We start from the raw sequence: 26,551 nt of genomic DNA on the forward strand, positions 1-26,551 counted from the left end.
TGTTTTTTTTGTGTGTCAAGCCTGGCATAGCATTGAGTGGTTGGTTTAACTGGGGCATTCATCAAAGATCCTAGCACTGTGAGCTTTCCAGCTAAGAGATTTTGAGGGGAAAAGTAGTGGACTAATGTGGGCATGACATGCGAATAATAAAAATGAAATAATACTACATACGTACGTAGTACAGCAATAAGGACAATATAAGCAAATGCAAAAGCCATCCTAATAAAGGAATGTTTCATCAAAACGCTTACAGTAAAATGATAGGCCTGTTGTATATTCAAGATACAAATAGGTTTATTTTGATATATGTCTGTGTTGCCATTTTAAACCAAGAATAAGAGGAGTTGTTTGTCACTCACTCATACAGGCACGTAGTGTATATTGTACCTGTACGAAAGCAACAAGATAATAGAGATAGGCTACTGGGCTGAAAACTATTACATTTCTAAATTAAACCTTTCAGCTCTGTATAGCAGATTGACATGTTATAATATAATAATTTGAATTGGTATGAAACTGGTTTATTAATTTCATTCATTGCAAATTAGTGATGCTCCGAATCTGAGCTGATATCCAGATTGGATCATGATTGATGATGCTGTTTGTTTTTTGGAAACATTGTCACATGACATGTAGCCTCGATACATACCCAGGCTTTCATTTCGTCAGAATAGAGAGTACCGACTACCGAAATCTCGCGAGAATAATTAATCGTTGAAAATAGCACGGAGAACTTAAGGAAGATATTATTCTCCATAAGTCAGTGGTGACTGTCCCCTGTCATCTGCCCTGACATGGCTTCTCTTGGACCTCTGGTCGAGGTGGAGAGGCCACGACATCGTCCCTTTCTGATCGGGGTCAGTGGAGGAACTGCTAGCGGCAAGGTGAGTGTTAACGGTTAGCTTTAGCGCCAACAGCTAGCTTCCTGCTAACTGTCAAAATAGTTAACCCAGAAACGCCCCTTTTCCTCTACTGGCGAACATTTTGCGGTTCAGATGATCTATTCCTAATCCTTTAGATTTAGATGTCACATTATATTATCATCTATGAGCAAACAACAATAGCAATCTGCTTGTTTTCCAGTCCAGTCAATATCGGTGTCAGTTAAACATACTTACTGGATCTTAATTTCCAAAATGATTAAACATCTCATAAAGTTGAAGCTTTCTTGCCTCAGTCTGACTGAAGAACTGCTCCATGGATTAATCTCCCAACAGGTTCGATTACTGTAATGGCCTATAATTTGCTGTTGGAAGAGTACAGTTCACCCAACATGCTGCAGACAGAATTCTGCTATACTTAGATCACTTCACTGGCTCGGCTGGCTCCCTAATAAGTACTGTAAGTACTGTAGCCTTGTATACCCCGCCATGTGGCCATAGGTCATGACATGAGCCTATCCATTTCATGTCTTTAGCGTGAGGCCGTTTGATGTAGGTAGGCTACACCCCCATGATGCAAGTGTGTCATAGGGACTTCACCCTGGCCTTGATGCTGACTCAGTGCCAAACAGGGAGGCATTGGGTACCATAGTTCAATCTCAGAGTGGACACTGGGCTCAGTATTGCTATTCAATTCTACGCAATAGAGTGGATGGATAATGTGTTGTGAAAAGCGTTGAGATTATGATTATTAATGTGCTATAAACTACAAATAATAGTTTAATGTTTAATAGGGTCCAATAATGACTCAACCAGACATTCCGGTGAACTTCCCCCTCTTGAGATTTTAACTCGCTTTTGATGTTGAATTTCTTGACCTCCCACTTGTCAGTGAATGACTGCATGGACGGTCATCAATGTCACCAGGTTATTCAGTTCACTGTTTCTCAACTAGTAGAAAGAAAATGTAAAAAAGAATCTACAAATCCTACATTACTAAATGCATGGTGGTGTGTCAATGCTTAAGTTTTCACAACACAAGATTTTGTGTGGATGGATAATGTGTTGTGAAAAGCATTGAGATTATGATTATGAATGTGCTATAAGCTACAAATAATAGTTTTCTGTTTAATATAATGATCAAGTGACATTTCACAATGAGATACATGAACTACTGCCGCTTATTCAGTAAAATGAGTATTCTATCACAGTCTACAGTATGTGCCAAGATCATGGAGCTTCTGGGGCAGCACAAGGTGGACCATCGCCAGAGGAAGGTGGCCATTGTAAGCCAGGACAGTTTCTACAGGGTGCTGGTCCCAGACCAGAAGACAAAGGCATCAAAGGGACAATATAACTTTGACCACCCAGGTAGGCAAAATGTCATTGCAGTTGTTCAGTTGAACATTAATAAAATGTGCACTCAACTCAACCACCAGTGATTCTCAAAACCTTTTCTTTAAACTTGAGTGTACAAATGGAGAGGACCTGTAAGGGTCCTTTTGGAACCTCGTCAAGGGTTCCTGAACCCCAATTTGAGAACCACCAACTTAAACCTTACTTTCAGGGCTCTATACTATGTCTGCTCCTTTTTCCCTTCCTTGACACCAACTCTCTTAGCTGAAAATTGCCAATAGGGACACTAGGTTAATTATCTGTTGTGGTTTGTTACAGACGCATTTGACAATGATTTGATGTACAAAACCCTGAAGGACATTGTGGAAGGGAGAGTGGTTCAAGTTCCAACGTATGACTTCGTCACTCATTCCAGGTGAGAAGGTCAAGTCCACGTGCATTACCACCAGAGAGAGAAATACTTATTTTTCATATTTCACAGAAGCCTGAGCATTTTGATTTGTGTGAAAAACTGAAAACTGTATGCATGCTTCTAGACTGGAGGACAAGATCACAGTTTACCCTGCAGACGTGGTCCTCTTTGAGGGGATCCTCGTCTTCTACACGCAGAAAGTGCGAGACATGTTCCACATGAAGCTGTTTGTGGACACAGACTCAGATGTCAGGCTGTCTCGTAGAGGTATTGCTGTCCCACAAACACAGAACACAACATAAATCGTCACTGACATTGTTCTATCAATTAGAGCCCCACCGATGCAAGTCTTTAATTGGGTCCGATACAATGGACAAGTGAAAAGAAAACGTGAATTTTATTTCACTATAAAAAGAGAAAATAAATTTAATTTTATCTACAAGCTCACGTCATGATGCATTGTGAACCTGCAGATCTGCTATTTTTGACATGTTTGGAAAATGCCAAAAATAGAAATTGGGACACATTTTGGCTACATAATTGACAATACCGATGTAATCATAAAAGACAAATAGGCTCATATTTCAGTCGACCTCTAGTATCAATATTTAATGGTTTGATTGTCTTTGTCTGTAGTTCTACGAGATATGACCAGAGGTCGCGACCTGGAGCAGATTCTCACGCAGTACACCACCTTCGTCAAACCTGCCTTTGAGGAGTTCTGTTTACCCGTATGTATCCAGTTTTATAACGCTGTACTTATAAATAAATGATTGGTCAGTGACCTACACGGTCGGTATCTATCATTTCACTGGTCTGTGTCAAATAATGCTGTCTTTGTCCCCAGACCAAGAAGTATGCAGATGTTATTATTCCAAGAGGAGTTGACAACATGGGTATGTTGTTTACCACTTTCAACCAGACGTACAATGTGAAAAATCATTGACATGTTCCATAGATCGGCTATTTTCGTTATTCTTGCAGGACACCATCTTAAAAAATAAACTTTTTCCTCTTCTTTTTAAATTTGAATCTCCCCAGTGGCCATCAACCTCATCGTTCAGCACATCCAGGACATTCTTAACGGCGACATCTGTAAGTGGCAGCGAGGGTCCGGCGGCAATGGCCATGGACGCTTATTAAAACGGTCCATGTCTGAGCAAGACCTTCAGAATGGAACTTCCAACCTCAGTGGGAAGAGAGTCCTACTGGAGCCCAGCAGTCGTCCCCACTGATCCTGGACCAGTGAGAGCTGGGACTTACTGGTTGGTTGACTGGTGGGTTTGGGTCAGTTGTTGGGTATCTGTCCTATTTTCTTCAGCTCCTTTTTCTTTTTCTTCCACAGTCCAGCGTCCAAGGGCTGCAATAGTTTTCATAATCCATTTAATGAAATCGTTGGTGCATCATTAATAGTTAAAGGTGGTGTTAAGTTATATTTTATTGTTGAAAGAAATGTTAAAGCTCTATATTCAGAGTAGACTAATTTGCTGTAGAGGTTTTGTTCAGTTATGTATCTCTTCAGGAAACAAAGTACATTTTCAGGTCAGGATACCAATTTTACCCAATCAGGAGAGAAGTCATACATGATACAGGGCAAATGAGCAAAATTGGAAGTGATCAAAGCAAACTGGAACACTATCAAATTTAAGCTGATAAATGAACTTTATGCAGTTCTCACTCCTGATTCGCATTGGTATCCCAAACTGAAAACATATTTTCTGTTTATTGAAGAGATGGGGAGATGCCTGTTACTGAACAAACTATAGCAATGAATTACAATAGAGCTTTAATGTTTATTTTTACAAATAAATACCACTAACTGTACGCCGCCTTTACAGTCAGTTCTGGCACTGGTCTTCCACTGTATATGTATATTTATTACCAGCTGTGGTATGACTACATCTGTTTCTGAATATGAGGGTGATAATAGGTATGAACAATTATTTAAAATTGTTATATTTTAACAAGTGATATACATTATTTATTTTATTCCTGACGTTGCACATAATTTGAGTTGTTTATATTCATTTGTTTAATAGTTACCTAGTAGTGTATAAACCCACATTTTAATTTTCCTTGTAAATTATCACATGCAGTAGGTCAATTATTTTTGTTGTGGCAGTGTTAGACCTAGGTTGCCATGTTTTGATGGATGAATAAAAAAATACTTTAATTTCTTTTGTTAAATCCATTTCCCACTGATCATCACAATATAATAATATTTCACTATCAATGGCAAGGTGTGAGTTCTACTACATAATGTTACAGCATAGTTAACCCATTTAGATTCGACAAATGTTTTCAGAAAAACCTATAAAAAACTTTCTTTTTTATAGTTATGTAATTGGCCGGGGACCCCAATCCCCAAATGTTGTTCCAGGGACACCCCCAGAAGCAAAGACCTGAGTTAAAAGAGTTCACTGGGAAAGAATATACTTTATATTCAAAGATTTGCACACATTTTCACGAATTTTCCAAGATAGCAGATCTACAAGCTCATATCGCGGCACTCTGTGCTGCGCCATGAGCTTGTAGATCTGCTATTTTCCAACAGCTAAAGTTTAAAATAATGGTTAAAAGCGAGGGGCACGGTGGCCCAGTTGGTAGTGCTGTCGCCTCACAGCTAGAAGGTCCTGGGTTCGATTCCTGCTTGGGACGCTGTGGGTGCTGGCGGCGTGTTTCCTCCTCTGCGTCATCAGTGCCCATACCCGAAGGCGGGGTTGGCGAAAGGGCCTTTCTGTGTGGAGTTTGCATGTTCTCACCGTGTCCCCTAGGGTAGGTACCCTCACAAAAAACATGCAGTAATCCTGGTCACTAAACTGCCTCCCCCTGGCCAGCCGGGGCGCCTGATGGAGGGGAAAGGAACTGGCTGGAATAACGTGTTCCTTCCACGCGCTACGTCCAACCAGGGAAACTCCCCCCTGTCAGGTGTAAAGGAGCAACTTGGACACTCAGGCATGAAGGAAGCATGAGTTCAAGTCCGTTGCTCTCCCCTTGTCCCCCATATATGGGAGACTAGGTTGGTGGAGGGTGTGTAGAGCCCAGGAGCACATTAGATGATTGACACAGGGGTGAAAAATGGGTTACAAAATCGTGGGATAAAAAAATAAAAAAATAAAATAAAAAAAGGTTAAAAGCTAAAGCGATACAGATGCGTTCCCATCCTGGGAATTCTGGGTTAAAGCAGAATATCTGCAAATGATAAGAGCGACGCATATACTGTATATGTATAGAAACGGAGCCGTTTTATTGGGACTTTGAGAATACAGTGTAGTGTGTTGGATGGGAGAATCTTCCTAAAGAGGAATAAAAATGAATTACAACAGCACATGATGGAATGATAAACACACAGGTCTCACAGGACAGTGGTTCTCAACCTTTTCTGAATCTTGAAAATCTTGAAAGTGTTCGCGGCACACCCAATAAGTGGTCAGTCGGGTGGGCGGGCCACGTGCATTTTCAGAGAATGTTTAACACAATCGATTGTGTTCCCTGGATCAACAGAGAACTTTTAAGTTAATATTGTTGTCATCAGTGAAATGTGTTTTGCCAATTCTTTCGGGGCCCATTTGCAATATACTCACGGCCCACGGGTTGAGAATCGCTGTCGCAGGACTTCGGTCTCTCACTCGCCTTCATACTGAAATAACTGGGACATGATTCTGATTGCCTGATGGTTCTCTATACTTGAACATGGCACACAATGATTCAGTATGACATAACATAGATCACAGCATCTTTAGTAATTCTCTTTTTGTGTTTTTTTTTTTGCTTTGCTTTTTTTTAGTGCACACACGTATGGCACTTGGGAGAAGCTAAGCTCTTCTCATTAGCATAAAGATCCTTTTTAAGAACAAAAGGAGCACTGTATATAATACATATAACCATACATGATTCTTATGCCTAATTTATGCTCCGGCGTACGCCGTGTCACACGGCAAAAAGAACAGAGCTACAGGCTCACAGTGCGGCTCTCAGCGCGTCGTGGATGGATGCGAGGCGTTGTGAGCCTGTAGTGCACTAGCTATTGTCGTGTGGCACTAGTCATACGATGAAGTACAAAAAACGGGCTTTACACAAAATGTTTCAAAATGAAATCTCATGGTAAGGTTCCAGTCCCTCAGTGTCATCCTCTCCAAGTACAAATCCCCGCACGTCCCCCCCAGCAGTTCCTCCCAGTTGTGGTCTGCATCGTGACGTCATTGTTCATGGCAGACTACTCTGAAACAGAGAGACCTCCAGGTCTGCTAGGTCGGAGGAGCTCAGCGTCAGGAGGGGAGAGAGGGGTGTAGAAGATGACCCATGAATGAATGGCACATACATACATGAAGGAAGAGAAAGGAGCATCTCCGGGGGATTAATGGACCATTCACCTCAATCTCTCACTCACACACACACACACACGCACCGCAGTTCCACTTTGTGAACGGAGAGGACAGGGATGAGCGTCTTCCCTGTCCTCCCCAGTTCTGTAGTGTCCTCCTTGGCATCGCAGGCTCACTGAAATCTATCCCTGTCGTGCTCTGGAGCTACCGTTATCCCAATCGTCATCTCCCAGAGCAGCAGAGCGTCTTGTAAACTTTGGCCACTCATCTCCAGTCTACTGTAGTTTGTTCGGTACTCTCCCATGAGCTCCCCAGCCAAGTGTCCCTCTTGTCTCTCTGTAGTAAAGTGGAATTAGTGTCATGAAGCACAGTTTGGAGGTCAGTCTCTGCGCCCCCCCAGGGCAGAAGTTACCAGGAAGGAAGCCCCTAGGTTTTCTCCTCGCGCTCCGTCTTGCGTCTGGTGATGTTCCTGGGTTTGATCTTCAGGGACAACTCCCACAGGGCTTCCTCTGCCAGGTGGTCACTGAAGTCGTTGAAAAAGCAGACGATGTCGTCGTTGCGCTTCAGCTCGTAATGCCTGGATAGAGCCAATAAAATGTCTTATTAGTGATTACGGATACAACAATAAGCAACTGCTGCAGTGGGTTAAATGTTTTATGCTGTTGAACTTTAATGGTAAATATTGTAGTTGACAGCTGTGGATAGAATGATTAGCAGGTGATACATTATTTTGGGGGCATTGCAAGCCTTTTTTGTTTTTGATAGATGGGGAGGAAATGTGGAGTTAGATTAGTCCACTAATCATTAGTGGAAGCTGGACACACCGCAAATGTTCTGGCCAGCTGAGAATGGAAATGTTAACTCTGGTAATGTTGCACTGGTATGAGCCCTGACGACGTGGCTACCGGGGTGCCCCCAGAAATCTTTATATGTTTATGTGAAACCTTATAGTTAGAAAGGTGGTTCCATCGTCTTCTTAAGTTTCATTAACTTACACTTGCTGGAAGCGCCGCATGCTGTCCAGAATGTTGAACTGCTGCCAGCGTTTAGAAAAGTTGACCTTTCCGTCTATGAGGTCAGGGTTCCCCAGGTGGACGAAGGTCAAATCCTGGAGAATCAGACCCCTGGAAGAAGCAGGGGATGATGGGAAAACAAATAAACAAGTCAGATAAACTTGCAACTCAGTACAAGACATAACTTAAACCAGTCCTATTTTTTATGATTTTGTTGCAGGATGATGTAGTGCACTGAAAAGAGACAATCAACACACTCAAACGCATCACATCGTTGTGAGCTTGTAGATCTGCTATTTCCACCTAGGGGTTATTGTGATTAACCACTTGAACCCCAGCATCTACATTTTTGGGGGGAACAGTCGCCAAAAATGGCCGATCTACAAGCTTAGAAGGCCTTTTTTTTATTATTTCTTTGAGAAAAGTGTGTTTTACTGAGAATAGAGGGTTTAAGTGGTTAATATTGTCCAGCTGTACTCACAGATATGGGATACACGGAGGCTCCACTTCAGCTAGAGCAGCTCTGTATGCTCTGAACGATGACGAGCTGTCAATCAACGTGCAGTATTCCTCCAATCCCTGAGCAGTGAACAGACGAGATGCGAGAAGTTAATATTGCACACAATCCTGATCTTCACACCCGATAAACTCCTTGAGTGTTTTAACCCAGAGTATACAAATGAAACCAAGTGGATCTGTTAACCCATTCTGACCGGGCACCCATCTTGGTGTTGGCATCATGTTATGCTTTAGCTATTGAAAAATAGCAGATCTACAAGCTCATATCGCGCCACCGAGTGGCGCGATACGAGCTTGTAGGTCTGCTATTTTTGAAAAAATCGAAGAACGACTGACATTTTTTTGAATCTGATCTCAGGTCAGAATGGGTTCATCAGACCAGTGTGTGTCCGGCGGAAACCTCGTATGAATCTGATCTCAGGTCAGAATGGGTTAAGGGTCCATTTGGTTACCCTTGTGTATACTCGCAGAGTTATGAACACTTTTACTGTGTATAGGTGGCAGTCACAAGATCCTTATCACTCATCGTTAATATGTACTATTTAACCCATTCTGAACGGGCACCCATTTTGGTGTTAGCATCATGTTATGCTTTAGCTATTGAAAAATAGCAGATCTACAAGCTCATATCGCGCCACCGAGTGGCGCGATACGAGCTTGTAGGTCTGCTATTTTTGAACAATCGAAGAACGACTGACATTTTTTAAAATCTGATCTCAGGTCAGAATGGGTCAATCAGACCAGTGTGTGTCCAGCGGAAACCTCGTATGAATCTGATCTCAGGTCAGAATGGGTTAATAGGCCGACATGTGACACACTAATGGTCGTTGTTGTTGGCTCACCTCCGACGTCTGTTTTTGCCACTCCAGTCTGCGGATGGGAGCCGAGTCCAAAGCAGAAAGGATTGCCAAGTACGAGTTGAAGTTATTCAACTTTCTTAAGTGCTAAAGCGAGACGACAACAAAAGGTTAACACAAACATGGCAAAACAACATGATCTCCTTTATTAATTCTTCATCAGTACGACTAACCTTCATGATCTTAATGAACTTCAGGAGTAGTTTCTCTCTGTCTTGGGCTTTCTCCTGTTGAATGATCAAAGATCGCACCCTGCCGGAACAAAGAGGAATTGTTTTATGGTCAACATCTTTGTCTGAAAGATGAAAGAGACCCAGAGGTCTTGGAAATTGAACGATAAAAACTAAATACATCCACAGAGCTTTTAAAAACATGTGGAATAAAAAGGTTGCACCCCCTCAAGGTATTATGATTTTGAAATAATAATTATAATACTTTTGTCGGGCGTCCAAACTAGAGAACATGCGTTTTCATTGGGTAAGTTACTTTTAAAGCTAAATATATTCTTGTAAGGCAGCCATAATGTTACAATGTTAAAGACTACATGATTGCTGCCTTTGGTGATAGGGGAACACATGTATGCAACAGAGACGTTGTAACCTGTATACTTGCGACATCTAGTGGCTGAATGTTGTCTAATGTCCCATATTGCTTGATGTCAGATGAACCATTAAGACCTGAAGATCTGATTCTACAACTGTCATCTAAGGTCGCATTCATACCAGAGAGCTTTGCTGCGATTAAAACGAATCCTGCTGCGCATTGTCAGAAAGTGCGCTTCGTTTGGCAGGTGTGAAGGCTCATTCGAATCCTAATGCGCAGCAAATAACCGCATTTTACTCCGCCCAAAAACGTGGGTTTCGCTTCGCTTCGAATCGCACTTGACTACGATTCGGTGCAGGTGTGAATGCAATCCGCAGTAAATAAAGGAAATGAAGCAAACATAATGTGGCGGGTGAGGAGCTGAACACAGTTGGAGACGGAGAAGGCATATTCTACGCAGCGCAAAGATGTCCCGTTACTGTGGATAGACGTGGTCGAATAAGGAGACTGAAGCCCTGATCGAAATGAGGACGTGTACATTAATCAATTGCTTAAGAAAACACATAAAAACACTGCAGTGTATTATAGCCTACATAATATTCTGTCTGTCTGTCTGTGCGTGCCGTAAACATGGAGTGCTGTCACTGTGTGGGACTGGGGAGTTATATCAGTGCGCTCATGCAGCGCTGTGCCTCCATGCCCAAAAGAACAGTGTGTGGCGGCTGCGTGCGTAGAGAGAGAGAGAGGGGGGGGGGGGGGGGGGGTCCCAGACGGCACGACACATGCACGTTATGAGTGTAATTCTATCACCATAGATTTCACTGTGTAGGCTATAGTTTATGAATGGAACACATTGATAAAGGTCCCCCCTGCTGCGTTTCCAATTGCTGCGAATGACAGTGTGAAGGCAAACCCCAGCCAATTAAAAATGCAAGAATCCCAATTCCCCGCCCATACGGATCTGAGTCTACCGAAGTATTAGGTGAGAATGTGACCTAAATCAATATATCAGTGGTTCTCAAACTCTTTTCACGTCAAGGACTCCCAGAATGATATGTATTTGGCTGCAGACGCCCATCTGAAAATATATTGTTCCAGGGACACCACCAGAAGCAAAGATTTGAGTTAACGTTAGCTGTGAAAGAATATATATCCCATTCTGACCGGGCACCCATTTTGGTGTCAGCATCATGTTATGCTTTAGCTATTGAAAAATAGCAGATCTACAAGCTCATATCGCGCCACCGAGTGGCGCGATACGAGCTTGTAGGTCTGCTATTTTTGAAAAATCGAAGAACGACTGACATTTTTTAGAATCTGATCTCAGGTCAGAATGGGTTAATCAGACCAGTGTGATCGTCCAGTGGAAACCTCGTATGAATCTGATCTCAGGTCAGAATGGGATATTCAAAGACGACACAAGAATCGAGAGTGCAGCATCGACGATAACGATCCAAGGACATCAGCGATGTGGAGAGGAGGGCTTCATGTTATCTTACCAATAGCTCATATTGTTAAAGTGCTCTGTGAACTGAGTCAGGTTGGGACTCTTCTCCTCATTCTGTTCCTTGGCCCAAAGCAGCACCTCAGGAATCTGAAAGGAGAACAGAAGAGCGAGGAACAGCTGAGTGCAATTGTACGTGTTAATATACAGAACTATATAGAAATACATATTTATAAATGTTTTTTTGTTTGATTGTGTACCGGTAATCACAAAAAGGATCTGAACAAATTATTAAGGCTTCAGTCTACACCCTTTTTTGGTTTACACATTTTTTATTATTTGTTATTTTATTTATTTCCAAGTGTACGGAGTTGGTTAAATTGGAAACAAAAGACCAAAATAAACTAAACAATCTCAAAATGTACAGTGGGTATAAACACAGGAAACTCCCCAATGTCACGTAAACACAGTAAAATCCTGTAACCAAATGGCGTTACAACAAATGAAAACCAAGTATTTTGTGGTAGCGGGCTGTACCTCAATTTTGTAGAAAAGTTCTGCATCAAGGAGAGTGAGCTGATCTGCAATCTCATGACTGCGGAAGTCATGGAGAGTTCCAGGCCTGCAGTGATGCATACAAAAAACGTAAATGTAAATATGAGGAGCCATCTCTGTATCAGTAGACTTGTCCCACAACTGGTGTAACCTTTCTGATTTACTCTCGTTGCTGTCCAGAAGAAACCACCTAACTCAATTTTTTAGGTGTCTTTTTTTTTCATAAATCAATGCATATTGAACACCCTTTACATCTGTGTGTTGGTTAAAACATATTGAACCAATGAAAAATATGTGCTTCGACAAAAACCTCCTAACTCCACTTGAGCTGGAGTTTATTTTAGAGTTTGGGTGATTTCTTCCAGATATCCATTGTAAGTGACAGGCTATTTCACAGCAGCACATTTTATCTTTTAAACTTTTAACGGCATGGCACCTCGATTGGCAACTCAGCATATGAGTAGCACGACATCGTCCTCTACGTGAGGCCCACAATTTCTACTCTTAAGCTAATACAGAAAGCCCATTTGGGCAGAGGATAAATTGAGCTTCATGCAATAGCTCTTGTCAACCAGTACTTAACCAGTCTTACAGAACTACAGACGCGCTCAAATTTCTGATAGAACCATAACCTAATATAACATACTGTACTCTACTATACAGATTGGCTTTAAAGCCCAAACCACACCAAAGGGTCTGTTTTTTTAAGGTAAAGCACACCAATGCAACTCATTGAGTTGCAAGGAGTTGCATTGGTGTGGTTTACCGACCAGACCCTTTGTTTGGCGTGGTTTGGGCTTTAAACTTTGGAGTTCAAACTAATAGAGCCTAAATTGTAAGTTGTAGTTGAAAGCGACGGCCCCACCTAGCAGACACCCCGCGGGCAGCGAGCGGCTTCAGGGAGTTGGTGTAGCGCAGCAGCTTCTTCTGCTCCACCTTGTCCAGGATGTTCTTGCGAAGCACACGGGCCAGGCTGAGCTCGCCGTTACACACCAGCCTGAACACCAGGTCCATGAGCTGCTTCAGGATGTCCTCCGTCAACTCCGCCAGACTAGGGAGGAGATGATGAGCATTAAGCTTTACTGCCACCTGGTGGACGCAAGAGGCCGACGCAAGACTGCCGACCCGGATCTACTTGGTTTTAGTGTGATGCACGTCCGGTTTGGGCGGCCATCTTAGATGCTCAATAATTAGCGTCAATGCTAGCGAGCTAAAATGAGTCCATCCTTGCTCTAGAAAGCGCCAATGTTCCAATCGAGATCACTGGATAATCAGAAAAGACCTCAGAACATTGCACGTTTTGTCAAAACCATGGAGAGCTCCATAGATTTAGAGTTATTCAGCTTTTTAGTCCGCCTGTATACAAGAAGTGAACGGCAGTGCGTGTGCGCAAAAAGCGCACGATAAAATCAGCGATCCGGTTTGATATCAATAATAAACGGAACGTTCCGTCAAAAGCAGTTGCCGGTTGGATTCTAATTGGCGGAACGTTCCGTCACAAGCATTCTATAAGTTAATGACTGATACCAGTCATCAAATTATGGCTTTGAATAGGCGACACGCTAATACAACTAATGGTTTGCAGTAGGAGTTAATTTAATTTCATGGCTGCAATGGGGAAAAATGCACCACCAGATAATTGCTGAATTAGAAAACTACATAGAAATAAATATTACTGCAATACAAAACTATATTACACTGCAAAATTAAGCCTCACAAGATGATTGACTGTAAAATAAACCTTCAATTGAAAGTGATGAAGCAATGAACCACTTTTGACCCGATATCCCTATTTTTGGGCACGTCATTATGTATCAAATTCCCCCCAACAAATAGTATACCCGTAATTTCCTGACTATAAAGCGCACCTGAATATAAGCCGCACCAGCAAAATTTAGGGGAAAAACCGGAAAAACCGGCTTGTACATATACTGTACAAGCCGCACTGGACTATAAGCCGCATAGAGGCCATAGAGATACATTTAAAAGGTCCCCTAGTGGCCTTTAGCTGTACAAATCCATAGATCCATAGATTGTATAGGCCGCAGGGTTCAAAGCATGGGGAAAAAGTAGCGGCTTATAGTCCGGAAATTACGGTAGTCCTCGTGGATATCTCTACGAAAAATGTTTATTGACTAAAAGTTGGGGAACCCTTTGCAGCCAGCCCACCATCAACATTGTGTCATATTTTGAAAAGCTCAGGACAGACACATAGATCATTTACTCACCACAGCTCATCCACTACACGAACCAATACAAAGAAGGTGTTTTTGCTGACTCTCTTCTTGAATGTGTCTGGACTGTGACAGAACCTAGTGTATGTGCTCTGTGGTCAAGGAGAATGAACACACAGCGGAAGCATTAAGGTCCGTGCAGACTGGACGCGGAAAACAGGTGGAAATACGCTGCTGAAAATCAGAAAAACGCAGCAGTGTGCAGGGACCTAAGGAATTTATGAAAATACAGGCTGCACGCTTACCAATGCACCGGAATTGGCAGTAAAGACTTAATTATTATTATTTTTTTTACCCCACGATTTTGTAACCCATTTTGTAACCCATTTTTTACCCAGTGTAAATGATCTAATGTAATCCTGGGCTCTACACTCCCTCCACCAACCTGGGGAGAGCAACGGACTGGCCTCATGCTTCCTTCAGTGCATGAGCGTCCAAGCCACTTCTTTTCCCTGGCTGGATGTAGCACATGGAAGGAACACGTTATTCCAAGCAGTTCCTTTCCCCTCCATCAGGCACCCTGGCTGGCCAGGGGGAGGCAGTATACTATAGAGACCAGGATTACTGCATGTTTTTTTGTACCTACCCTAGGGGATATGGGAAGAACATGCAAACTCCACACAGAAAGGCACTTTCGCCAACCCCACCTTGGGTATGGGCACTGATGACGCGGAGGAGAGAACACATTCATTACTTTTTGAGAGGAAAAAAAGCCAACTGACTCTAAATTAGAACTCATTTGGTGCCTTTGAGCAAGGTATAGCAGAATTGTGTTCTTCTGTTAACCCTGAGAGAGAGTAACCAAATGGAACCAAATGGATCCATTTGGTTAAATCAACACTGAGGATTTTACTCTGTGTTATAGTTTGGAAGGATTGTGTGCAATGTTAATTTATGACACCCCACTTCCTGTGTCTTGCCTGCTCAGGGATTGGTGGAAATTGGAATACTGCAAATTGATGGACAGCTCCTAATCTTTCAGAGCATAAATAGACTCATTATGCTCTGAACTGCATACTTGGGTTCAACTAGGATAGATAGATAGATAGATAGATAGATAGATAGATAGATAGATAGATAGATAGATAGATAGATAGATAGATAGATAGATAGATAGATAGATAGATAGATAGATAGATAGATAGATAGATAGATAGATAGATAGATAGATAGATAGATAGATAGATAGATAGATAGATAGATAGATAGATAGATAGATAGATAGATAGATAGATAGATAGATAGATACCATAGCTGAACTCAGGTGTGCGTTTGTTGAATTTAAAGTGAATAAGCACTCAGCTAACAGAATTGGCAGTATAGACGTGATTTTGTTTGGAACAGTAGGGAGACAAAAGGATATCTGTAGTGTAACTTCTTAATGAGGTCCTCAGGGCTTATGAACGTCCTATACGTCGTCAGAAAGGCTTCACAGTACAAAACGAGATCTGTCAAAAAGAAACAGAAACACATTTCAGATTACATTCTGCTGAGATACTGTATGCAACTGTCCACATACAGCTGTAAACACTTCACTATGCGTATACGAGGCCAGAGCAAAAATCACTGAACCAAAAAGAGATGGATGCACACCCACATTTTACAAAATCATACAAAGGAATTACAGTCGCTGTGATCAAAATCAAACGACCACAGGTTTAAACACCAGAAAGTAGTAGCATACAGTAGCACATACTAGAAGATTATTAGCCCATTTAGGACTGAAGTCAGATTCTACAAAATGTCTTCTAAATCATGACAGTTTTCTGAAAAACCTCATGTTTCTATATCAGTGGTTCTCAAACAATTTCATGTCAAGGACCCCAAAAATTATACGTAATCGACCGCCGACACCCATCTGTGTTCCAGGGACCTCCCAGAAGCAAAGATATGAGTTAAAAATGTTCGCTGTGAAAGAATATAAATGCAAAGATTTGCGCAACATTTTCAAGATTCTTCATAAATAGTAGATCTACAAGCTTGTCGTAGCCATGAGCTTGTAGATCTGCTATTTTTCAGCTAAAGTTTAAAATAATGGTTAAAAGTGGTTAAACGCTAACGCGACACAGATACGCTCCCCGTCCGAAAGGGGTTAAGTCATAAAGCATCCTGCACTGTACCTTTGGGTTAACCCATTTTGGACTGAGGTCGATTACAAAAAAGGCTTCTGAATTCTAACAGTCTTCTGAAAAACCTATATTTCTATGTCAGTGGTGCTCAACCTTTTTCTTGTCAAGGACCTCCAGAAATGTCTGTATTTGGCCACTGACCCCCATCTCAAAATATGTTGTTCCAGAGACCCCCCCCCCCCCCCCAGAAGCAAAGATTTTAGTTAAAAATGTTCGCTCTGAAAGAATATATATTCAAAGATTTGCTCCACATTTTCACGATTTTTCAAAAATATCAGATCTACAAGCTTGTATGAGCTTGTAGATCTGCTATTTTTCAATAGCTAAAGTATAACATGATGCTTGAAACACCAAAAGGGGTTCCCGTTCTGAATGTGTTAAGTCATAAAGCATCCTGCACTGTACCTTTGCGGTCCGTCTCCGTGGCATGGACTAACAGTATATCTCCAGATCCAGCACGCACGTCAGGACCATCGTCATTCTGTGTGTGTGGGGGGGACAGATAGAGAGACAGAGAGAGAGAGAGAGAGAGAGAGAGAGAGAGAGAGAGAGAGAGAGAGAGAGAGAGAGAGAGACAGAGACGGAGACAAAGACGGAGGGACAGGGGCGAGGCACAGACAATCCAAAGGTAACGAGATGACAGACAGAGGGGTGTAGAGATGGAAGAATGAATGGAAGAAAAGATGGGGACAGATGAAGAGGAAGGGGGGGAGAGATGAGTGGTTAGTAGGAGTTGATGGGGAGGGATGTAAGGCAGTAATGCAGTCTAGCCCAAAAATGCAGCTCTCTCTCACTCTCTCTCTGTTCTGTCCTCATACTCCTCTACAGTGCCCCCACCTCCCTCTGCCTTGCACCAGCTCCACTGATCAGTGCTGTTGCCATGTCCGCTGATTATAAGCGACTTTGGGCTTGTTTCTTCTGTGAAGGTGCTTGTAAATATTGGTAGTTGTTGCGGGTTTGCGGTTTTTAGCGGGGGGCTTGCTTCTAAAGTGTATAGTTGCTTATTTGGGCTTGTTCCCTAAATTATTTTAAAACCCAGTGATTGTCACACAATTTCATGTCAAGAAGGACGCCCACATTAACCCATTCTGACCTGAGATCAGATTCATACGAGGTTTCCACTGGACACACACTGGTCTGATTAACCCATTCTGACCTGAGATCAGATTCTAAAAATGTCAGTCGTTCTTCGATTTTTTTCAAAAATAGCAGACCTACAAGCTCGTATCGCGCCACTCGGTGGCGCGATATGAGCTTGTAGATCTGCTATTTTTCAATAGATAAAGCATAACATGATGCCGACACCAAAATGGGTGCCCGGTCAGAATGGGTTAATGTATTTGTCCAACGAAGGACCCTACATCTAGAAATATTTTGTGCCAGAGACCCCCTCCCCCACATACCAGATTTGTGTCGTTAAAATGTTTCCAAAAATATTCCACATTTGTCACTTTTCCCCCCCCAATATTTGTTTTGTTGAAAATAGCTGATCTACAAGCTCACAACCTAGTTGTCGCTTCTTTTTCGGCTTGTTTTCATAGACCTGGATGCTTATTTCTTTCACGCGATCTGGCAACACCTGACACTGATGTCAGAGACAGTCAGAAACACAGATAAACTATAGCCTGCTGATCAAACATTACGATCACTTCCAACATATCCGCCTGCACTGTCGTAAACGGTGCACATTAGCTTCATCTCTATGTAGCCCCACCTCTCTCTGTCTCTGTCTCTGTCTCTCTCTCTGTCTATCTGTCTGTCTCTCTCTCTCTCTCTCTCGCCGGTCCCATGGTCCTCTGCTGTGTCTCTGCTCCCGACCTTCCAGAGCGGGGACAGCACAGCAGCACCATCTTGCACATAATCACACGCTCACATGCTTTGCCCAGAAAAACTACTCACACATCTGCCTATCAGACTGCGCCAAACGGAGAATGGGAAAGGACTTGTGTGTGCCTGTGTGTGCGTAGAGAGGCTAACATGCAGTGGTGCGGTTTCTGATGACTGCCTACAGAGGGCAGCAAAGGCAACTAGCTTAGGGTTTTCTCATTTCATTGAATACGTCACAGGAAACCAGTGCATTCGCTAGTATAATATAAAGAAATGTGCATGACTGTAGTTTCCTGTCATTTGACCTTTGGCGTTTCTGCAAAGATGAAAATATATCTTATATTAAATAATATACAATGCATGCCTCTGTGAATCCTACCGCTTGTTTTAGTGTTATTCTGCTCATAATCTCCTTGTGGTCGATGAGGGAAAGTTCATCCACCTCTTCCTCGTCGCTTCCAGCCGAGTCTGTTGATTTCTGCCTCCTATAACCCATGGAAGCATACGCATTTACACTGTGTCAATAAAGATGTCAATCATTCATCGGTAATCACTCACAAAAACTGAAACCTATACTGTCAGAGTATGGACATTTACCAGCACAGCTTACCTGACATAATGAAACCCATTATTAAGCGTGAGTTTACAAGTAGTTGCACGCGGGTGTCAGGGAATGTAAATAACGGACCTAAAAGCTCACGGCCTGTTGTAGCGAGACGCATCATGAGACTTGTAGATCTGCCATTTTCGGTGCACAACAATGCTGCGCAAACCAAGTATAAACCAGACAGAAAACTGACGCGCATGGTTGTGATTTCTACTATGACAACTTGTTCACTTGTGACTTTACCTTTCCTTGTCCAAGGCCTCTTTGCTACTGGAAGAGGGCATCTGAGGACTGGAGTCTTGATGTCCATCATCATCAGTGATCGTCTCCTGGAAATGGGACAAAAAGCGATGAATTTCGGCACATTTGCATTAAAACCACCACTCAGTATTGACAGGAAGACACCATGCAAAAGAAAGAAGACGTGGCTAGCGGTGAGTTCACAGGAGCCACCAAGATGTCATGCAACACATTTGGTGGTAAGAAAGGTTAGAAGCTTTATATAAATGTTACTGCTGTTTGATGAGGGCGTTAGCCCCGTTACCATTAGAGGGGATCGTATCAAAAGGCTCTTGTGTAAAAATGTAGTGTTTCCTCAACACCAGATGGAAAAAAACCCAGGACGGATCAAAAACCCAGTTAAAAAGACACACACAAATTGTACAAACACCCCCACATCAAATACACACGCTCGCATGTATACGGCACTCTGTATCTGTTTCACAAAATTCACACACACGCACGCACACACACACACACACACACACACACACACACACACACACACACACACACACACACACACACACACACACACACACACACACACACACACACACACACACACACACACACACACACACACACACACACACACACACACACACACACACACACACACACACACACACACACACACACACACACACACACACGATTGCATGTATACAGCACGAAGACTCTCTCCCACAAACACACGCAAGAAAAGGCGTTATGGAGTTTGTTACTGGAAAATTTAAAACTAGTGAACCCTTGAAAATCCCCTTGGAGCAGTACCATGTCAGGTGTTAGATCAGAACGAGGTTAAATGCTAGTTAAGCCTGATTCATAGCGAGTTGTGCGTGAGTGTCTCACACCAAAAATAGCCAATCCACAGGCTCACAAGGCATCGCACATTGTGAGCTTGTACAGCTTGTAGCTATTTTCGGCAACTCGGTATAACCCATTCTGACCGGGCACCCATTTTGGTGTCAGCATCATGTTATGCTTTAGCTATTTAAAAATAGCAGATCTACAAGCTCATATCGCGCCACCGAGTGGCGCGATACGAGCTTGTAGGTCTGCTATTTTTGAAAAATCGAAGAGCGACTGACATTTTTAGAATCTGATCTCAGGTCAGAATGGGTTCATCAGACCAGTGTGTGTCCGGCGGAAACCTCGTATGAATCTGATCTCAGGTCAGAATGGGATAACTCAGGCTTTATATTTGAACTTGAAGCACAGTCAGGGGACAGTAATCACCAGCCAGGCAATCAGAAGGACACATGGATGGACGTCTCAACAGGTGACATTGCATCACGCGACAGACACGTGGCTCTCACAGCTGGGCAAACCGCTGAATCCCAGGTCATGCTCACTCTGGGTTTGCTGCATTCTAGGGCCTCATTCACACGTATACCAAACACCAATCAAGCAAATGTTTGGTAGTTTTTTTAGTTTTTTTTGGGACACCACAATGCTTTTCCAATGGGAGTCACATGGTTTGACCAAACATTTTTGTTTGATGAGGGGGGGAGGGGCAGAACACCACCAGCAATCAGCAATCAAACACAAATGTTTGATCAAACCATGTGACTCCCATTGGAAAAGCATTGTGGTGGCCCAAAAAAACTAAAAATAAACGACCAATTGGTGTTTGGTACGTGTGAATGAGGCCTAGGGGTGCGACAGTTAATCAAACTAATCGGTTTAATCGATTCTAAATAAATACATAAAATCTGGGGGAGGATGCAATTTCTTTTTTATTGTGAAAATAGCCGCTCTACAAGCTCACAAGCTTATTAAAATGTCAAATCACAACAAGTTGTCTCAAGACACTTTACATGTAGAGCAGAAAACCGTCAGAGATCGCAATGCGTTGGAAGCATGTTGTAGATCAACTATTTTCACCATTTTTCTGTGACACCAGTGTAGACCGAAGTATAAAATATATATTATATTATCTGATTCATTGGAAATGCGATTGGTAGAATAATCTCTAAGAAAATAATCGATAGTTGCAGCCCTACTCCATTCCAGTTGCATTTTAACTCAATTAATTCAAGCTGTGAACCAGAAGGTTGCCTTTTCACTTTCCAGTCAACAAAACAGATAAGTGGTAGAAACGGAAAACTAACTCACTCAAAGTTTCCATTTCTGATCATTATAACACTGAATTTAAATTGGTTCATATCCTGAAAGCAGTGTTGATTTCAGTTTTAGTCAGTCTCTTGAAGAGTTTTCATTTAGTTTTAGTCACCTGGAATGTTTTAGTGTTAATCTAGGTTTAGTAAGTAACTAACTTTAACTAACTAAATATCATAAGATTTTAGTCGACTAAATCTACAGTTGATTTAGTCGACTAAAATGTATTTGCCTTGATGCTGTTTTAATGACTGATTCAGCATGCAAACAAGTGTAAAATGGCTTATACTGGATCTGTTGTCCACTAGTCCCTTTCTATCATGGTTAGTCTAGATTGTATTTGTTGACGAAATTGTCAATTATATTAGTCTTCTTTTTAGCCATGAAAACTAAGCTATAGTTTTCATTTAGTTTCCATTTAGTTTTCGTCAGTGGAAAAAAGGTAGTCGACGAACATCTTCTTTTGTCATGGTTAAAGAGGCGTGTCAGCTACTTACTCTGTAGGAGAGCGGCAGCTCCCCATTGGCCTGGCTGGACGAGTACAGGTTGACGTACTCCCCCTCCCCGCCCTCCTCATTCGCGCTCTCGCTCTACGGGAAGACAGGAGGGACACAAACCACGGCGTGAGGGAGCGGAGAGGAGAGGCGGCTAGAAGTGGCGTTTGCTAAAAAGGCTCATTTAGATCTTTTGCTTGACAAAAGAAAGTGAAGTTTATCAGTCGAGTGATATCTGTCAAAAGGGCCGTGGCAACTAAATGAAAAACAACATAAATGCTTATTTTCTATCAATTTCACACCCCGTGAAGCCTCGAATTCATGGGCATTTAGTTTTTGTCGTACTCCCGAGGGAATAATGTGATGAACAGCAGAGTGGAGACTCAATGGAGGCTCTTTGAGTTCCCTACCGCAGTTGTTCCCAAAGTGGGGTCTGGGGAACCCCAGGGGTCCTTGAGGCAGTTCCAGGGAGTCCCCAAGCTAAATGCAAGTTTGAACCAAATGGACCCTTATGGGTCTGTAACTCTGAGAGCGTACAAATGGAACCAAATGGACCCGTTAAGTTCCATTTGTACACTCCCAGAGTAACATTGATTTTACAATATAAATCGGGGGTCATCCCAGAGATAGAAATGTCATTAAATGGGGGGTCCGTAGACTAATCATGTCAAACTGGGGGTCCTTGACATGAAAAAGTTTAGAAACCACTGTCCTACCGGAGAGACTCCACCAGTCGCTCCATGGGTTGAGTAATCGATATGGGAAAAAGGTCATTTTGGGGGTGAACTATATCCCTTTAACCCATTCTGACCGGGCACCCATGTTGGTGTCAGCATCATGTTATGCTTTATCTATTGAAAAATAGCAGATCTACAAGCTCATATCGCGCCACCGAGTGGCGCGATACGAGCTTGTAGGTCTGCTATTTTTGAAAAATCGAAGATCTCAGGTCAGAATGGGTTTAATCAGACCAGTGTGTGTCCAGTGGAAACCTCGTATGAATCTGATCTCAGGTCAGAATGGGTTTAGGGTGGGAAAGGCCTAGCATGGGCAGCATTCCTTTTCGGGTTCATGATCCGGCCGGGAGCGGATGGTAACTCGCGTCACGCTGTAGTCACTGATTTGTAGTCATCAGGCAGGAAACCACAAGCCGCAAGTACCCAAAATAATTCATCATTTTAGGGCCTACCCGATAAATTGACGCGGTATAGTTTTGCTGAGTTTGAGTACACTTTCCAGAAACTATTTAGCATCCTTATACCTTTGTTGTCCCACGAGTAAATTCTATTATATTGGGTATAGGCCCTAAAATTATGATCGTGGGGACTTATTTTGGGTAGTTCTTATTTCCGGTTTGTGGTTTCCTGCCTGATGACTACAAAATGAGTGACTACAACATGGCGTAAATTAACCCATTCTGACCGGGCACCCATTTTGGTGTCAGCATCATGTTATGCTTTAGCTATTTAAAAATAGCAGATCTACAAGCTCATAGCGCGCCACCGAGTGGCGCAATACGAGCTTGTAGGTCTGCTATTTTTGAAAAATCGAAGAGCGACTGACATTTTTAGAATCTGATCTCAGGTCAGAATGGGTTCATCAGGACCAGTGTGTGTCCGGCGGAAACCTCGTATGAATCTGATCTCAGGTCAGAATGGGTTAACCATCCGCTCCAGACCGGTTCACACAGCGATTTTGGAGCACCAGGCTTTCCTCCGAGGTGGAAAGCATTGTGATGCAAGGTTAGGACAGGCCTAGTAATGATCAGAGTATGGCTAATAAAGGTAGGCAGTAACTAGCTGTGGTCTAGCTGCACTAATAGAACCACTGTCAGAGCAGCTGCCTGGGTAAGTGGAGGAAGTTGCTAGTTGTACATAGTGTATTGAACTGTATTGTATCGTGTATTGCATTGGTTGTCAAAGTGGGGTCCGGGGGAACCCCAGGCGTCCTTGATGGAGTTTCACGGGGTCCCCAGCAAAATTATAGATAGGAGCCAAATGGACCCGTAATGCGGCTGTAATTCAGACAGAGTGCACAAATGGAAGGTTCCATTTGTACTCTCTTTGAGTTAAATTAAGTTTGATTTTATACATTGGGCTCCCAGAGATAGAAATACCATGAAATGGGGGGTCCGTAGCCTAATGCAGGTGAAACTGGGGGGTCCTTGAAATTAAAATGGTTGAGAAGCACTGCTGGAACAATGAGAATCTTCTCTTATGGGGGTCCCTGGCTGGCATGTGTTTTCAATGGGGGTCCGCGGGATAATAAATGTCAATTTGGTGGTCCTTGACATGAAAAGGTTTGAGAACCACTGGTTTAGTGTATTGTATCGTTTGTAATGGAAGTTTTTCATCTCTCTTCAAATGTGGCCACCAGGAGGAGCTGTTGTGCATCATTTGTAAATGGAATAGTACAGATTGGCAAAAAAAGAACATTCAGTACAAGATTGAAGCTAATCTAGACCTACCAGGAATCTATCAAGAAATAGAATTAGAGATGAGCAGACTTATGGGCAGTCTAGTCACAATGACCAGGATGTCAGATGATGAATCATTTAGTCCCGACCCAAAGAGCTTCCACTTTGCAAGACTCAAATCCCGCCAAATACCTAAATGACATCTGGCTAGATTACACAGGCCGATATCTTTCATTATGATCTGTAGTGATTTTGCTTTGATTCATTTCCTTGTCTGGCTTAAAGTACACGGTAAAATCATCAATGGTTATTTAACCATCTGTCACTCAAGAGTGTGCAAATGTAACAAAATGGACCCTGAAGACATATATATTTGTATGAGTTAAAGTTTGAACTCTATACAACTCTATAGTAGTGTGTCTCCATCGATTAAGTGAACAGAAATACATTTTCAGGTTGGGATACCAATTTCATTCCAGAAAGTCGAGGACACTTAGAAACAAATGAGCGGCAGACACATTTGGAACTGGAACATTATAAAACGGAAGCTGATAAATTATCTATTTTTGGGATTCGAGTCCTGATTGGATTAACAATTGTATCCCAACATGAAAATGACGTTTCTGTTTACTAAAAGGGCTGAAGAGATGTAGACTCCTGTTACTTAACAAAACACTCTACAGCAATGATTACTATCGGAATACAGAGCTACTGAACATTTGGATATCCCTCAGGCTCACAGCACCTCTAAACCAACACGGAGGATTTCACTGTGTTATAGTCGGGTTCCGCTAATGCAGTGGTTTTCAACCAGTGGTCCGGGGGAGACCACCGGTGGTCCTTGAGGGCGTTCCAGGTGGTCCCCAAAATGACCGAGAGTTGGTAGCCAAAAAGGACCCTTATTGGATATTTAACTCTTGAGAGCGTAAAAGGAAACCAAGTGGTTCATTTGGTTTCATTATACGTTCTCAAGAGTTACATTGTTGTTAAAGATCTGCATTACTTAATTTACAAGAAGTCTACACAATTAGATGTAATAGTAGAATAATTGTTTTTTTTTTATGAAACATTGTGATCTCTCCTATGGTACTACCAACATCAATAAATACAGCATGGAATTGTGGACAAAATCGTATCCAATGACAACAAAATATTCCAAGTCTTGGGTCTGAGCCGGGGCTAAAAGTGTCATCAAATGGTGGTCCGTGGGCTCAAATGCCGAATAAACAATGGGCCTTGGACATGGAAAGGGTTGAAAACCAGTGCGCTGATGCAAAGCTCACCGCTGAGGTGTGGAGAGAGTCAGTGAGAGAGGACTCAGAAGGAAGACAGACAGTCACAGAGCCCAATGAGCTGGCCAGGGAACAGTTGGGCCCGCCCCCGCTGCCATCCAGAACGGTGGCATTGGTCAAGGCGGCCGGGTCGTTGCTCTGTGTTTGGCGAAAAGAATGACAAGTCGGAAAAGAAATAAAGAACAAGAGAGAAAAATAAAGGTCAGAGAGGTGAAGAGAGAGAGAGAGAGAGGGAGAGTGCAAGACATACTGGAAAAAAAAAGCTGGAAAAATAAATAAAATTCTCCAACACCTCCGGATGAACGCCGGGGATTATGACGATGATGTGCCTCAACTTGATATGCAAACAATGAATGCACACGCACACGCACACGCACACGCACACACACACACACACACACACACACACACAAAATGTACCACTCCACTGCAACTAACAGCTTTTTTTAATCTGCAAAGATTAGACGAAACAGACACAACAAACCAGAAATGCCTGTTCCTACAGTATATACTGTATATATACTCTATACCACATGGATGACAGTACCAGTACAAACAGTAGCTTAATGAACCCTGTAGACGAATAGCAAAACTATTATTTTGTCTTTTTTGCTCCAAATAGGGACGGCGTCGGCGGGTTGAAAGGGGTAATTTCTTGTTTGCGCATGTGAGAATGTCTGCGTCTGTCTGTGTGTGTGTGTGTGTGTGTGTGTGTGTGTGTGTGTGTGTGTGTGTGTACGCGCGTGTGAGTGGGTGCGTGCGACCGTGCGTGCATGCGTGACATATTGGCCAGGTCAGGACTCAGGAGATGCCTGTCGGTAGAGGTAGTACTAGTAACCTGCTGCAACAAGTCCTGCATACCAGACCTGTTTAGGCATCCCAGTACAAAGCAGCACATAGATCAGTGATGAATGCAGTCTGCTAGTGCACACACACACACACACACACACACACGTGCAGAGGTTACGAATCTTCTCTTTTTTCCTATAGCAGCAGTAAAAAAAAAATCACCGGGCCTACTACAACAGCAGCACGAGCACACAGACACGCGCACACACACACACACACACACGCACACACACACACGACAGAATGTTCCCTTGTCTTTCCACCCCAACATGTGCAAACCCCTCTACCTCAACTTTCAAGACCCCCTTCTCCAATGACACCACCCCCCCCCCCCCCCCCCCAAAAAAAAGAAAGGAGGAAAAAAAAGAAAGAAGAGAAAACAGCATGCCCTGAGG

The 26,551-nt window shown here is 42.7% G+C and overlaps 2 protein-coding genes across 7 annotated transcripts in view; one reads left to right on the top strand and one right to left on the bottom strand.

Moving 5' to 3' along the window:
- The first annotated feature begins 693 nt into the window (after positions 1–693).
- On the top strand, positions 694–4,826 carry uck1 (uridine-cytidine kinase 1). Its single transcript, XM_083793772.1, has 7 exons — positions 694–884; positions 2,093–2,252; positions 2,556–2,652; positions 2,774–2,916; positions 3,286–3,380; positions 3,497–3,545; positions 3,691–4,826. Exons 1-7 carry the CDS (start codon positions 795–797, stop codon positions 3,882–3,884), a joined length of 828 nt encoding a protein of 275 aa, XP_083649898.1. The 5' UTR covers positions 694–794; the 3' UTR covers positions 3,885–4,826.
- A 1,043-nt stretch (positions 4,827–5,869) lies between these two features.
- rapgef1b (Rap guanine nucleotide exchange factor (GEF) 1b) overlaps positions 5,870–26,551 on the bottom strand; it is a 68,016-nt gene continuing 47,334 nt past the window's right edge. For 3 of the 6 annotated variants that reach the window (XM_083793736.1, XM_083793735.1, XM_083793734.1), the window contains 15 exons: positions 25,299–25,445; positions 21,603–21,695; positions 18,946–19,031; positions 18,475–18,580; positions 16,674–16,749; positions 15,500–15,587; positions 14,134–14,223; positions 12,771–12,956; positions 11,888–11,972; positions 11,406–11,500; positions 9,537–9,615; positions 9,349–9,450; positions 8,469–8,566; positions 7,970–8,098; positions 5,870–7,551 (listed from right to left, as the gene is read on the bottom strand). In XM_083793736.1, the coding sequence (XP_083649862.1) occupies positions 7,401–7,551; positions 7,970–8,098; positions 8,469–8,566; positions 9,349–9,450; positions 9,537–9,615; positions 11,406–11,500; positions 11,888–11,972; positions 12,771–12,956; positions 14,134–14,223; positions 15,500–15,587; positions 16,674–16,749; positions 18,475–18,580; positions 18,946–19,031; positions 21,603–21,695; positions 25,299–25,445 (1,611 nt within the window). In that variant the 3' untranslated portion in view covers positions 5,870–7,400. The remainder of the gene's footprint in view (positions 7,552–7,969; positions 8,099–8,468; positions 8,567–9,348; positions 9,451–9,536; positions 9,616–11,405; positions 11,501–11,887; positions 11,973–12,770; positions 12,957–14,133; positions 14,224–15,499; positions 15,588–16,673; positions 16,750–18,474; positions 18,581–18,945; positions 19,032–21,602; positions 21,696–25,298; positions 25,446–26,551) is intronic. The other 3 variants (XM_083793738.1, XM_083793737.1, XM_083793739.1) reach the window with 2 other exon arrangements.

The sequence above is a fragment of the Protomyctophum parallelum genome (genome assembly GCF_964188405.1).
Source record: "Protomyctophum parallelum genome assembly, chromosome: 21".
Taxonomy (NCBI): Eukaryota; Metazoa; Chordata; class Actinopteri; order Myctophiformes; family Myctophidae; genus Protomyctophum; species Protomyctophum parallelum.